Source organism: Nicotiana tabacum, chromosome 3, assembly GCF_000715075.1.
Source record: "Nicotiana tabacum cultivar K326 chromosome 3, ASM71507v2, whole genome shotgun sequence".
Classification (NCBI taxonomy): Eukaryota; Viridiplantae; Streptophyta; class Magnoliopsida; order Solanales; family Solanaceae; genus Nicotiana; species Nicotiana tabacum.
In genome coordinates, this window is record NC_134082.1 from 169,059,397 (window position 1) to 169,075,069 (window position 15,673).

Sequence of the window (15,673 nt, forward strand, 5' to 3'; positions counted from 1 at the left end):
GAGAGAGAGAGAGAGTGTGGGGAGGTTTATTGAGGGACTCGTTCAGCCTATTCGATTGCAAATGGCTAAGGAGACGGGGAGCGAGATTTCTTTTCAGGATGCGGCCAATGTGGCTAGAAGAGTCGAGATGGTTTTATCACATGGTAGTGGTCAGGGGTCTGACAAGAGGCCCCATCATTCGGGCAGGTTCAGTGGTGCCTCGTCGGGAGGCATGGATTCTTTTGGTAGGGGCCATCCTTCCAGGCCGTTTCATTCAGCACTACAGGCATCTCACGGTGCTCCAGGTGGGCATGGTTCTTATGTACCTCATTCAAGAAAGCCAGATCCTATTATAGCACCTCCTCTTCAGAGCTATTCTCATGGTTAGCCGGCCCGCCAGGGTCAGTTTCAGTTTCCTCAGCCACAACACTCAGGTAGATGCTTTGAGTGCGGTGAGTATGGTCATATCCAGAGGGCTTGTCCAAGATTAGTGGGTGTTCAGTCGCAGCATCAAGATTCCCGTGCCATGGTTCAGGCACCGGGTATTCCACCGCCCGCTCAGCCAGCTAGAGGTGGGGGTAGAGGTGCTAGAGGTGGAGGTAGAGTTATTAGAGGTGGAGGTCAAGCCGCTAAAGATGGAGGCCGTCCCAGGGACGTAGTTCAGAGTGGTAGGGCCCAACCCCGATGTTATCCTCTTCCAGCTAGGCCTGAGGCTAAGGCCTCTGATGTAGTTATCATAGCTATTGTTCTAGTTTGTAAAGAGATGCTTCAGTTCTATTTGATCCAGGGTCTACATACTCCTATGTGTCATCTTATTTTGCCCCGTATTTGGACATGCGTAGTGATTCTTTGGGTGCTCCTGTATATGTGTCTACACCGGTGGGTGATTCTATTGTGGTGGATCGTGTCCATCATTCATGTATATTTATGATTGGGGTTCTTGAGACCCCAATAGATTGTTACTTTTGGATATGGCTGATTTTGATGTCATATTGAGGATGGACTGATTATCACCTTACCACGCTATCTTATATTGTCATGCCAAGACTGTGACCTTAGCCTTTCCGGGTTTACCTCGTTTGGAGTGTAGAGGGACTCCTAGTCATTCCACCCATAGGGTTATCTCATATATGAAGGCTCGGCGTATGGTTCAGAAGGGATGTTTGGCCTATTTGGCGTATATTCGTGATTCTAGTGCCGAGGTTCCTTCTATGGATTCTGTGCCTATTGTTTTTGAGTTTCCGGAGGTATTTCCTTCAGACCTGCTAGGGATGCCACCTGACAGGGATATTGACTTTTGCATTGATTTGGCTCCGGGCACTCAGCCCATTTCTATCCCTCCATATCGTATAGCCCCTCCAGAGTTGAAAGAATTGAAAGTACAATTGCAAGACCTGCTTGATATAGGCTTCATTAGACCTAGTGTCTCGCCTTGGGGTGTGCTAGTATTGTTTGTTAAGAAGAAGGACGGATCGATGAAGATGTGTATAGATTATCAGCAGTTCAACAAGGTCACAATTAAGAATAAGTATCCATTGCCGAGGATTGATGATTTGTTCGACCAGCTTCAGGGTGCCCAAGTGTTTTCTAAGATCCATTTGAGATCTGACTACCATCAGTTGAGGATTAGGGCATCTGATGTCCCTAAGACAGCTTTTCGCAATCGGTACGGGCATTATGAGTTCTTAGTGATATCATTTGGGTTAACAAATGCCCCAGCAGCTTTCATGGATTTGATGAATTGAGTGTTCAAGCCTTACTTGGATTCCTTCGTGATAGTCTTCATTGATGATATTTTGATCTATTCCCGCAGCCGAGAGGAGCATGAGCAACATCTTCGCGCCGTTCTCCAGACTTTGAGGGACAGTCAGTTATATGCTAAGTTCTCGAAATGTGAGTTCTGGTTGAGTTCAGTTGCATTCTTAGGTCACGTTGTATCATCAAAGGGTATTGAGGTAGATCCAAAAAAAATAGAGGCAGTCAAGGACTAGCCTAGACCCGCATCAGCTATAGAGATCCGGAGTTTCTTGGGTTTGGCGGGCTATTACTGATGGTTTGTGGAATGGTTTTCATCTATTGCAGCCCCGATGACCAGGTTGACCCAAAAGGGTGCCCAGTTCAGGTGGTCGGACGAGTGTGAGGCGAGCTTTCAGAAGCTCAAGACAGTTTTGACTAGGGCACTAGTGTTGGTTTTGCCCACAGGTTCAGGGCCATATACAGTATATTGTGATGCATCTCGTATTGGACTTGGTGCGGTGTTGATGCAGGATGGCAAGGTCATTCCTTATGTTTCACGATAGTTGAAGATCCATGAGAAGAATTATCCAGTTCATGATTTGGAATTAGCAGCCATTGTTCATGCGCTGAAGATTTGGAGGCATTATTTATATGGCGTGTCTTGTGAGGTGTTCACGGATCACAAAAGTTTGCAATACTTGTTTAAGCAGAAGGAGCTAAATTTGAGGCAGCTGAGGTGGTCGGAGCTATTGAAGGACTATGATATCACCATCTTATATCATCTGGGGAAGGCCAATGTAGTGGCCGATGCTTTGAGTAGAAAGTTAGTCAGCATTGGCAGTCTTGCGTATATTCCGGTCAGTGAGAGACTGCTTGCTCTGGATGTTCAGACTTTGGCCAATCAGTTCGTTAGGTTGGATGTTTTTGAGCCCAACCGTGTGCTAGCTTGCACCATCGCTCGTTCTTCATTATTTGAGCGTATCCGAGATCAACAGTATGATGATCCTCATTTTCTTGTCCTTAGGGACACAGTGCGGCATGGAAGTGCCAAGCAGGCCACAGTCGGAGATGATGGAGTTTTGAGGATGTAAGGTCGAGTTTGTGTGCCTAATGTGGATGGACTTCGTGAGTTGATTCTAGAGGAGGCCCATAGTTCCCGGTATCTATTCATCCGGGCACCGCTAAAATGTATCAGGACTTACGGTAGCATTATTGGTGGAGGAGGATAAAGAAGGATATTGTTGCGTATGTGGCTCGGTGTTTGAATTGTCAGCAGGTAAAGTACGAGCATCAGAGACCCGGTGATTTGTTTTAGAGGATTGAGATTCCTGAGTGGAAGTGGGAGCGTATCACGATGGACTTCGTTGTTGGGCTCCCACGGACTCAGAGGAAGTTCGATGCAGTGTGGGTTATTGTTGATAGGTTCACTAAGTCTGCGCATTTCATCCCTGTGGCAGTTTTCTATTCTTCTGAGCGGTTGTCAAAGATTTATATTCGGGAGATTGTTCGTCTTCATGGTGCGCCCGTGTCTATCATTTCTGACCGGGGTACGCAGTTTACCTCGCATTTTTGGAGGGCAATACAACATGATTTAGGTACGCGGGTCGAATTGAGCATAACATTTCATCCTTAAACGGATGAACAGTCCGAGCGTACTATTCAAATTTTGGAGGATATGCTCCGAGCATGTGTTATTGACTTTGGAGGTTTGTGGGATCAGTTCTTTCCATTAGCAGAGTTTGCCTACAACAACAGTTACTAGTCGAGCATCCAGATAGCTCCCTATGAGGCTTTATATGGTGGGCGGTGTCGGTCGCTGGTTGGATGGTTTGAGCCGGGAGAGACTCGATTGTTAAGTACAGATCTAGTACAGGATGCCTTGGACAAGGTTAAGATCATTCAGGATAAGCTTCGTACAGCTCAGTCCAGGCATAAGAGTTACGTCGACCGCAAGGTTTGTAATGTGGCATTCATGGTCGGAGAGCGGGTGTTGCTTCGGGTGTCGCCCATGAAGGGCGTGATGAGATTTGGGAAGAAGTGCAAGCTAAGCCCTAGGTTCATTGGTCCTTTTGAGGTTCTTGATCGAGTGGGAGAGGTGGCTTACAAACTTGCGTTGCCACCAAGTTTATCAGTTGTGCACCCAGTGTTTCATGTGTCCATGCTTCAGAAGTATCACGACGATCCATCCCACGTGTTAGACTTCAGTACTGTCCAGTGGGACAAGAACTTGTCCTATGAGGAGAAGCCGGTAGCTATTCTAGACCGGCAGGTTCGCCAGTTGAGATCGAAGAATTTCCCTTCAGTTCGTGTGTAGTGGAGAGGCCAGCCTGTTGAGGCAACAACCTGGGAGTTCGAGTCCAATATGCGGAGCCGTTATCCTCATCTTTTCACCGAATCAGGTACTTTTCTTATGTCCGTTCGAGGACGAACAATTGTTTTAGAGGTGGAGAATGTGATGACCTCGTTTTGAAAGTAAATTCTGTGTTTCGAGGCCTTAAAAAACCTCTTTTTGTCTCACCTCGATTTCCGTACACAGTCCGGGCGCGTTTCCGGAAAGCTTTTATCTGAAATTTAAGAAAAATAATGAAATTGGCCTTTAAAATTTATTAAAGTTGACTTTGGTCAACATTTTTGGTAAACGGACCTGGACCTGTGATCGGATGGTCCTGTAGGGTCCGTAGTAAAATATGGGACTTGGGCTTAGGTCCGGAATCGAATTCCGAGGTCTCAGGCCTTGGAATTCCCTTCTATCCTACTTTCTTTCTGTTCCTACTTATTTTAGAGACAGACATATATTTTCTTTGACTCGGACCTTATTTATAGTAATCTTAGATAGCCCGTGAGATTGTGACACCAGTTCTGGATGGATTATTGTTATGGAATTGTATTTGTATTAAGTTGAACTATTAGATTTCGTCTTCCGCATTTCTCTTTATTATTATTATTATTATTATGATTATTATTATTATTCCATTATTGATCATATGTTAACGTGTAAATGTTAAAAGTTAAGGGAAAATGGTAATAAAATCTGTAACATTCGGCTTGCCTAGCTTTCACGAGTAGGCACCATCACGACTCACGAGGGTGGAAAATCCGGGTCGTGACATTCTCATAACACACATTAGCCCAAGGATATTTAGCACAAGCCTTATCATCTTCAACAATAGTTGCATACTCCTCCATCATAGATGATTTAGTCTTTTTTCCAAACAAAATAGACTCCACAACAAGAATTTCTATAAGCTTCACAACATCTTTATCACTCTCGCATACCTGTCTGAAATTCACAACATTCTTTGTAATTGCATTTCGGGTCATAAAATCTCGAATATCCTTCAAGGTCATACCCTTATACTTCCTAAAATAACGCTTCAGAATATCGCTCTCTCGATTAATTGGTTCTTCAACATTATGTGCAGTGATCCACAAACCGCACATAATGTGAAAGTCTTCAAGGGTGAAGGAAACATCATGGCCAAAAATCTTGAAACTAATGGAGTCTTGATCATTGGTGAATATTCGAGAAAGACACAAACAATGAACCAACTTCATGCTGCATTTGAAATTCTCCATAGCCATAATATATCTAAATATACCATTATTAAGCTTTCCCGTTGTGCAAGAGTCAAGAAACTTGCAATTAAACTCTTCAAATCGTGGTTCCCCTTCCAGTAACCATGATAGTTAAACCAATCTCGAAACTCATAATATTTATCCCCTGGTTTTGTAGGTGGAGCAGTAGGGAGTAAGGACATGTGGGTATTATACGTTGATTAGGTGCATTAGTTGCTTTACGTGCTTTAGCTGCTTTAAGATCTTTAGGTGCCACCTGTTCAAAAAAAGTAGAAGATACAAAAAATAACATCAGAACATTATCAAAAAAATCAATTAAAACTTCAGCTCTGAGAAGGCTGAAGTTCACCAGTCACAAAACAACATTCAACAAAAATATGTTGTAGTTTTTATAAAAAACAAAACACAAATTCAACTCTAAAATAATGTTGAAGTTCATAAAAAAAATATAACAAAAAATACAAAACACGAAACAAAACTTCATCTCTTAAAACTAAGGTATCATTGAAGTATTATAAATTTCACACTTTAATAGTATCATCTATTTAACTCTCAAAATTTTTAAAAATTTCGACGTCTCCAAAAATCACTAAAGAATTTATAGAATTTTCATCAAAAACACAAACACACGTTCAAAAAACCTAAAAACATAATCGTAAAAGTAAAACTAATGCACTTATCAAACTAAACCCTAGGAAACTATTTTATCATAAATACATGACTATCAAAACTAAAACTAGAAATTAAATCGTAAAAATTAATACTAAAAATAAAACCCAGAAAGTTAATGCAATGTACCTGTGATTATACGTAATGTTATTGGGGAACAAACAGTTGAAAAATCGAAAAGAACGGCGAAAACCGTTTGATTTCAAATAAGAACAAATCAAAAAACGCAAATAACGGGAGAGAGAGAGACAGAGACAGTAGAGGACTATCATATACTTGGAGAGAAAATAGTTTTTTAATAAAGAAGGGCAAAATAGTCTTTTTAAAAGGTTTTTAACAAAAAATGGCTACGGGTACAAACAAACAAAAAAAGCGGCTACAGGTTGAAAAGGGGCGACCAAATAGGACGCCCCATGCAATTTTTACCATATTGTTTAAGCAGCCCATTTAGCTCTCTTTCAATTATTGATTGATATTAGAGCCCGTTTGGACATAAGAAAAATTTTTCCTTTTAAAAAAATTACTTTTTTTTTCGAAATCAGCATTTGTTCATAAAAATTTTAATTTTTATTTGAAGATGCATTTTGTAATTTTTCGAAAATTTGAAAAACTCCATAAAATTATTTTTCAAAATTTTCACTCAAATCATTCACAAAACTTCAAAAACACCCCAAAATTATATTTATATTCAAACACAACTCTAAACTATTTGTCCAAACATAATAATAAATTTCAAATACAATTTTCACTTGAAAATTTTTTTCCCACTATTTTAGAATTTTACAATCCTTATGTTCAAACGCCCATTTAGTCTCCCCTTCTTCTCCTTCATTTTATGTGACATTTTTTTTTAGCTAAAATCAAAGTTTTAAAAAGAAATAAATACTTTTGAATATTGAAAAGTGCGTCATATTTGTGTGAATGTACGATTATGAATTTAAAATAGCATGTTTGAGTATAAAAATTTATTATTAAATTAAAAGAAAAAATAAAATTAAAATATTTATAAATTTTTTTAAATAAAGATTATTATTACTACTCTATTAAACGGTGTCTTTTAAAGGAGCATATTTTGACCCACCTCTAAGATCTTACAGCAAATGGACGAAAATATGTAAAAACTAACGGCATACGATGAAGCTCTCGTCGCTTGTTTCTGTAGTGAAGAGTGGTTTCACTCCCACCTCCCAACACTGGAACCACTTCCTCCTCTTCCTTTCTCGATCCAAAAAATTCAAACTCATCATCCACTTAGTCCAATCAAACAAATTCAACACAGACTCCAACACACAAAAAATCTTCATACGAGCACTTGCCAAAGAGAATAGATTCGAAGAGGCACTTCAGCACTTGAAATTGAATACTACTAACCAGCTCGACAAACGCCTAATTGATTCTTTAATTCAAGGCCTCTCTAAAACAAATCCCGAAAAGGCGCTTTCTTTACTGCAGGATGGCTCGGGGAAAGATATTATTTTGCTCTCTTCTTACACTTTTTGTTCGTCGATTCACTCTTTCTGCAGTCAGGAAAGGATCAATGAAGCAATTCAAGTGTTAGAGTTAATGACCCATGAGAAAATTAAATACCCATTTGATAATTTTGTGTGCAGTTTTGTGATTCATGGGTTCTTGTGTGTTGGAAAGCCCGAGCTTGCTGTTGAGTTCTTTGAAAATGCTGTGAATTCAGGTTGTTTAAAGCCCAATGTTGTTACTTACACAACACTTGTGAGTGCTTATTATAGGTTAGGTAGAATTGAGGAGGTTTCTAATTTGGGGATAAATGGATTAGAATTAGATGTTGTGTTTTACAGTAATTGGATATATGGGTATTTTAGGGAAGGAGCAATTGAAGAGGCACTAAAAAGATATAATGAGATGGTGTGTACTAGGAGAATTGAGTTGGATACAATAGGCTATACAATACTTATTGATGGATTCTCAAAGGAGGGACATGTGGAGAAAGCAGTTGGGTTCCTATACAGGATGAAAAAACATGGTCTTCAACCTAATTTGGTTACTCTTACAGCACTAGTATTAGGATTCTGCAAGAAGGGGAAAGTGCTTGAGGCGTTTGCAGTGTTTAAGATGGTTGAGGATTTGCAGATTGAAGCAGATGAATTTGTATATGCAGTATTGATTGATGGTATGTGCAGGAAGGGTGACGTTGGACGTGCATTTGAACTGCTCGGTGAAATGGAGAAGAAAGGCATAAAACCTAGTGTTGTCACATATAATACCATTATCAATGGATTGTGCAAAGCTGGGAGGATGAATGAGGCCGATGATGTGTCTAAGGGAATCCTCGGAGATGTTATCACGTATAGTACATTGTTACATGGTTATATTCAAGAAGAAAATGTCATGGGAATGTTAGAAACAAAAAAGAGAGTTGAAGCAGCTGATGTTTTTCTGGATGTTACTATGTGCAACTTGCTTATAAAAGCCCTATTTATGATGGGGTTGTTTGAGGAGGCTCTTGCCATATATAAGAAAATATCAGATATGAGCATTACTTCCAATTCTGTTACTTACTGTGCCATGATTGACGGTTACTTGAAAGTAGGAATGATAGAGGAAGCACTTGAAATATTTGATGAATTTCGTAAGACATCTATACCTTCAGCTGCATGTTACAATTGCACCATTCAAGGGCTCTGTAGGAATGGCATGCCGGACATAGCAATTGAAGTATTCGTTGAACTAATTGATCGAGGTTTGCCTTTAAGTACAAGGATCTATATGACATTGATAAAAAAGATCTTTGAAGTTAAGGGTGCTCAGGGAGTTTTAGATTTGTTTCAGAGATTGGAAAGAGTTAAGCATGAAAAATTTGGTTCAATGTGTGAAGATGCTGTTTCTTTCCTGTGCAACAAAGGATTACTAGAGGCTGCAGTCAATCTGCTAATTGTGATCCAAAGTAATGGTTTTGTTCTAAGCAAGAAATCCTACCATCTTTTAATGAAATCTCTTCTCTATGGTGGCCAAACCTTTTTGACTGGACTTCTTTTGACAACATTCCTAAAAACATATGGGATGTTTGAGCACGGGGCAAAGAAGATGCTTGTTTACTTCCTTTGCATTAAAAATGTAGAAACTGCACTTCGGTTTCTTGTTACAGTGGAAGGCGACACATCTGAGTTGACCTTTCCTGCTGTAGTTTTGCGGACACTGACAAAAGGCGGCCGATATCTGGATGCGTATAACCTTGTTATGGGAGCGAGTGATAAGCTACCTCTCATGGATGTGGTTGACTACTCAATTGTTATTGACGGCCTTTGCAAAGGAGGACATATTGACAGGGCCTTAGATCTCTGTAATTTTGCCAGCAATATAGGAATTTCTTTCAATATTGTAACCTATAACTCAGTAATCAGTGGGTTGTGTCGTCAAGGGTGTGTGCTTGAAGCTTTTCGGTTATTTGATTCATTAGAAAGGAATGATATAGTTCCTTCAGAAATCACGTATGGTATACTCATTGACGCTTTGTCAAAAGAAGGTCTTTTAGCAGATGCCAGAAGTTTGTTTGAAGAAATGTTCCTAAAGAATCTTAGAGCGGGTACTCGCATATATAATTCATTAATCAATGAATGCAGCAAGTTAGGTCAAATCCAGGAAACTTTGAAGCTTCTCCATGATTTACAAGCTAAAGGCCTCAGACCAGATGAATTCACTGTGAGTGCAGTACTTAACTGCTATTGTCAGAAGGGTGACATGGAGGAAGCTCTTGGGTTCTATTCCGATTTCAAAATGAAAGGCATACTACCTGATTTCTTGGGTTTCATGTACCTGGTGAGGGGCTTATGCGATAAAGGAAGGATGGAAGAATCTCGATGCATTTTGAGAGAGATGCTTCAATCAAAATCTGTCATTGATCTTCTTGGCAGAGTTGAAATCCAAATCGAGACAGAGTCTATTAGAAGTTTTCTTTCTCTATTGTGTGAGCGAGGAAGCATACAAGAGGCAGTTACTATTCTGAATGAAGTGGTATCCATGTTTTTCCCTGCTAGAAGGGGGTGTGGTGCTTGGAATTTATTAGGGAAACTTGAAGAGTCTTATGATGGGAGAAAGATGGATATAGACTCAAGATCACACGAGAGATGGATGCATGAGAAGGCATCAAACAACCGTCATGACCAAGACACTCAAATAACCCAGTTGCTCGACTTCAATTCTTACTATTCCTGTATTGCTTTATTGTGTTCAAAAGGGGAGCGTGATAAGGCTAATGAAGTGGCTAAAGTTATTACTGGTTTCTCATAGAGCTTGTTTGTCTTTTCAACAATATTTAGCTAGCTTCTTTGGCTATGGTTTGCGAACAAAGAACCGTACAAGAGCTATCTTAGGTATGTTTTACTCTTGTCGAGATTTCTAAGTGCATAATTTATGTGACTCTAGGTAATCAACTTGGCAAATCCATATATCTATTTCTAACAAACATTTCAAAATGAATTTTTTGACTTTGTAGGTCATAAAAAGTGATTTTTAAGTTTGTAGTGGTAGTTTATTTTATTGTTATTCAGAGTGTTTGCTTTAGACGAGATAATTCAATCAATTATATATGTTTAGCATATTAAATGCTATTGTAATTTCTATTACCTCTATTTACATAAGTTCTTCCCTAAGTTGCATTTTGAAATTCTAATGCAAGTATTTGAATGATGAACTACCTTTGAGTTAATCTCCTATGCAGGAGGAATTAAAGGAAGTGAAATGTAACTTGGAAGCTTCTATGAACCTCTGGATTCCCTCTTTACACCAAGAAGAGCAAATCTCAGTGACTAAAGCCAGGTCCTTAAAAACTTCAGACGATGGACTTAGCAGTATTCTTTCTGAAGAAGAAGTACAGGGAATTTGGACCTTCTTGCAAGGCCATTTGAGACTTTGTGGCATGACTATACATGAAAGCTTTAGGCAATGTCTCATTGTCACTCCTCGTGTTGTTGCAGAGGTTACTTTTTGATTCTTCATTCTAGTCAATCTATGTATTTCCAGAAAACATTTCTTTTCATTCTGAGTGTACCCATGTGTACTAATAAGTATCTGGATTATCAGTTCGCAAGCTCCATCACTGGAATGCTGTAACAAGGAATGCTGGATTTCTGATTGTTATTCTGGAGGTGGATGGAATTTGCAATTTAGAAGACATTTTGATGATTGGGAGATTGAAGATGTTAACCTTCTGCTTCAAAATTTGAGTTCAGTGGTGATATTAGAAGAAAGAGAGGACTCAGTACATGGACAGCCAGTAGAGATGAGAAGTTCTCTGTTATATCCTGCTATAAAATGTTGCAACTCTCAAGCTCAAGGAGACATAGTAGATGAAATGGCCAGCTAAAATAATCTGGAAAACCAACGTTCCTCCTAAAACGGCATGTTTTGGATTGTTTGCAACGCATGGTGCGTTTCTCACACTGTCATGTTCTCATATCCTTTTTTATTTCTTGAGTTGTTTTAGCAATTTGTAAATATCCTGCTGCATACAATTACCTATTCAGCTATGCAATAGCCATGGAATGATCATTAGTATTGCAGGTGACAGGCCTCAAACCTTATTAGTAGTAGCTTGCATTTAGAATGCAAAAGGCATTATTATTTCACTGGCTTCTGTTTCATGTTTTTGTTACCGCATGAACTTAGCATGTGAAAGATGCTTTTGTCTTCGGGAAAATTTCACATTAGAACAACTGGGCTCCATACTTTTCAATTTTATAACCTATATTTCAATTTACAACCAACTAGCCCATAAATAATAGGCTAAGATTCAACATCCAACTCCAATAGGTTCTCAAAATTACTATTTAATTTTTAAAAAAGATTCCTCAAGCTTTTAAATTAATTTTCGAATCAGTAACTGTGACTCAAATATTAATTCAACAAACTAACTTCATTTGGGTGGTAAAAATTAGATTTTTAACAAGCTTAAATATGTGAGTTTAAATTCCGAATTTGATTTTGTGAGAAATTTGGAGTGGGTGTTATTTAGACTTGTTAGAAATAGTATAAGGAGGTTGTATATAAAATTTGAAGTCATTTAATGGAGATTTGGACTGGTTTTGAACAAGAATTGCAACTGAAAATCGTGGAAGATGTTCGTCTACAGACGTTTGTATAAAGGTGTATAATAGTGTATAAGGTGTGTTTCTACACTCATATATACTATTATACAAGATTATACATAATTATACAAAAAAAACTGACTTCGTCTTCTTCCTTGTGTCTTTTTTGAAATTTAACTCAAATCTTGCTCAAATCTACTCCAAATCACTTCAAATTTAAATTTTGAACTCCTTTCAATATTTTCAATCAATTGGAACAATACCCAATCCAAACAACTAACAAATTCAAAAAAATTCATTTTCAAAAGCAAAGCTTTGAATGGTCTTCAATGGTGGACTTCTACTCTTCAATTTTCTTACATTGCAAGTAGGTGACACGAGGAAAAGTAGAAAATACACGGTTCTTTGAAGCATATGTAGAAGATGTGAGAAGAAGAGAGAGTGAAAGCAATGGTTGTGAGAACAAAGAATTAACTCCATAGCTTCTAGAAGCAATGGTTGTAAAAACACAGATTTTGAATTTGCTAGTGCTTTCAAAATATGTACAATGTGGGATAGGTGGGGTAAAACTTAAAAACATGGGTAATTTTTTGTTATGGTGTGAAGTCATGTGTATTTTTTTGTAATTCTTTCTTTGTCTTCTGCAGTGTAATTCCAACCTCTGTGCTTGCAACATATCTGGTTGAGTAGTAGAATATTAATCACTTTGCTGTGGTTAGAAGAGCTCCTCCTGAATTCGAAATCGCTTGCTTATAGGTCAGTTTCTTGATTCAGATTTGCTTCTTTTTTTCTTAATAGATAATTTTAGCATTTTAAGCAAAAGAAGTTTTGCACGTCTGTGAAAGCCATGAGGAGGCTGGGGAGGCTTTCAGACTATTGCTTCACAGCATTAGACTGAGTGCTTTTCTCTGTTAACTGAAATAAAGACGACTGGCTTCTATGCTGAGTTCTATCTTTCGTTTTTTTGCTAGCTTTGTTCGTAATAATTATACAATCTAAGTAAGAGTGAATAGATGGGTATTTAGGCTTTTGAATTTTGATGTACGAAAACACACTGTTTATCACGGCAGATTTCCAAATGCTCAGTCCGGGCTCGGATTTAAGCTTAAAAATAGTTCTGCCTTCGACTAGACCCTCGATTCGAAGTCAAATGTATATGAAGAATTATGATCAAAATAAAAACTTTTCAATAAATAAGAAGCAAAGAAACAAGTTTGTATTGCCTTAATATGCGTGTCACGATGTGTTTATTTTATTGAATAATAAACCTACCCTTTATATAGTAGGGGAGTTTTACCCCTGCTACAATTCTAAAAAAAGGTAAAAATCCTCCTTGTACATCAATTGTTGATGCGCTACCGACATAGGGCAGGATTCGCGCCGTGATATCCAATCGGATATCACTGCCCTCTATTAGTCGTGTGCCATCGTTCGTAGTGCTTTCCGAGGTCTTGGAGCTCGTACCGAATTCGGGGGTGTTGTCTTGTTGGGTCCGGTGGCGAGCATCCCGTTCGGGCCTTCCCAACTTTGATTCAGATTCCATGTAGTTATGTCCTTGATTTGTTTGACCCACCGGGAAATCGGGATACTCATTAGCCCCGATTTTAACCGTGTACAATAATGCAATATAATACATTATGAAATGAAACAATATGTGACGCCCATTCAAACAAGCTGTTAAGTAGGCATTTGGACAATCTTAATTTGCTTGACGTCCAAAGAAAAGTATTTAAAGTAGGGAAAACCGCTAATTTTTCCCTTTATTAAATGATTTGAAATGGGACGATTTTATTGTTCGTTTCTTTTTTGGTTCAAAAGTGTCCATGTCTTAGTCGAGTTGTTCAAAAATGATTCCTAATTAACGATCGCTCTCGTTCGAATATATTCAATTAAAACAAAAACAAAAAAGTAAATTTTGTCCCTGAATTAGTCGATACAGGGACAAATCTATCCTCCATTTCGTCTTAGCACATTTATTATTCATGACTATTTGAAATATTAGAGTTCAGTATTTGTAATATTAAGATAATATTTGATACTTAAATGGAATAAATGTATGGCCATACAGTTAAAATAACCCAAACACGACAAACCAATATAATACGAGACAGGTGTTAGACTGGGCACCAAGTATCTACTAGGCTACGAGCTGTGCCCACACCATTCCTCACGCCCAAAGGAAAAGAAAAAAATGAAATACACACATATACACATTAGGCTAATACTCCTAATTAAAATAGGCACTTAACGTACATATAAAAGAAAACGACCTGCAAAAAATTGTAGGGCCAGAGGGTGTAATGAACAGCGCTATTTCTGTTTTTCCCCAATAATTAACTAGACTAGCAGCCCGTATTAACTATAAACTAAAAATATCCCCATTCTTGTTTAACTACCCTACCTAAAATTGTAGGGCCAGAGGGTGTAATGAACAGTAAAGTGGACAGCATTATGATTTTAAAAAATAAATATTGATATCATATATTTCTAAGGCAGAAGAAGACAAAGTAGAGAATCTTTATTCAAGTAATCCTAGATGCTTCAAGTTGTCTTATTTGTCTTCGGTGTAGTCCAATACTCCAATTAGCTTAAGCCCTTCACATATATCTGCACTTCTCCACTCACTTCTCCAATACATAGCAAAAAACTCGCTTCTTTTTCTTTTTAGAAGAAGAAAAGAAAGCCATGATTTCTTACCTATTAGCTCTACTATTACTTCCTCTATCTCTCACTTTCATTTTCTTCCTTCGTAACCGCGATTCGAATAGCAAAAAACTTCCACCAGGAACATCTGGATGGCCATTGTTAGGAGAAAACATCGAGTTAGCCTTATTAGGTCCTGAGAAATTCCTCAAAAATAGAACGGAAAAGTACTCACCTCATGTGTTCCAAACATTAATCATGGGAGAAAAATTGGCTGTGTTTTGTGGTGCGCAAGGGAATAAGTTCTTATTCTCAAATGAGAACAAGCTTCTCACATCCTGGTGGCCAAAATCCATGAAAAAGGCATTGCTTTTCCCTGAATTTGCTGAGAGTTCACTGAAAGATGTATTGACTTTACAACGCGGTTTTCTACAAGATATTCTCAAGCCTGAGGCTCTAAAACAATACATTCCAATTATGGATGCAATGGCTCGAGAACATTTAGATGAAAATTGGATTCCTAATGGAGTAGTAAAGGTTTTCCCATTGTCAAAGAAGTACACATTTGATTTGGCGTGTCGATTGTTCATGAGTTTGGTAAATCCTGAGGAAATAAAGAGGTTGGCTGATCCTTTCACTCTTGTTACAAATGGAATGTTTTCTATGCCTATTGATTTGCCCGGAACAGCTTATAATCGCGCTATCAAAGGCGGGAAAATGGTGAGGGATGAACTTATGAGGATCATTTCACAGAGGAGAAAGGAATTACAAATGGAGAATAAAGAGACAATAGCAGGAGGCAGAGACTTGCTGTCAAAAATATTGCTTGTTACTGATGAAAATGGAAGGTTTATGAGTGAAATGGAGATCTCCAACAATATAATAGGAATGCTAGTGGCAAGCTTTGAGACTACTAGTAGTGCAGTCACTAGTGTCTTGAAATATCTGGCTGAACTTCCGCACGTCTATGATCAAGTTTACAAAGGTAAACTAGACATGCTTTGTGAAATAAA

General features: G+C 38.4%; 2 protein-coding genes across 2 annotated transcripts in view; both read left to right on the top strand.

Annotated features, from left to right (window-relative positions):
- The first annotated feature begins 7,043 nt into the window (after positions 1-7,043).
- LOC107785341 (pentatricopeptide repeat-containing protein At5g57250, mitochondrial-like) lies at positions 7,044-12,773 on the top strand. The gene is made up of 4 exons (XM_016606623.2): positions 7,044-10,304; positions 10,652-10,909; positions 11,014-11,358; positions 12,665-12,773. The coding sequence occupies exon 1, from the start codon at positions 7,096-7,098 to the stop codon at positions 10,219-10,221; it is 3,126 nt and encodes a 1,041-aa protein (XP_016462109.1). The 5' UTR covers positions 7,044-7,095; the 3' UTR covers positions 10,222-10,304; positions 10,652-10,909; positions 11,014-11,358; positions 12,665-12,773.
- A 1,794-nt stretch (positions 12,774-14,567) lies between these two features.
- Positions 14,568-15,673, top strand: part of LOC142177967 (beta-amyrin 6-beta-monooxygenase-like) — a 183,179-nt gene continuing 182,073 nt past the window's right edge. The window contains exon 1 of the mRNA XM_075247132.1: positions 14,568-15,645. Within this exon, the coding sequence (XP_075103233.1) occupies positions 14,703-15,645 (943 nt within the window). The 5' untranslated portion in view covers positions 14,568-14,702. The remainder of the gene's footprint in view (positions 15,646-15,673) is intronic.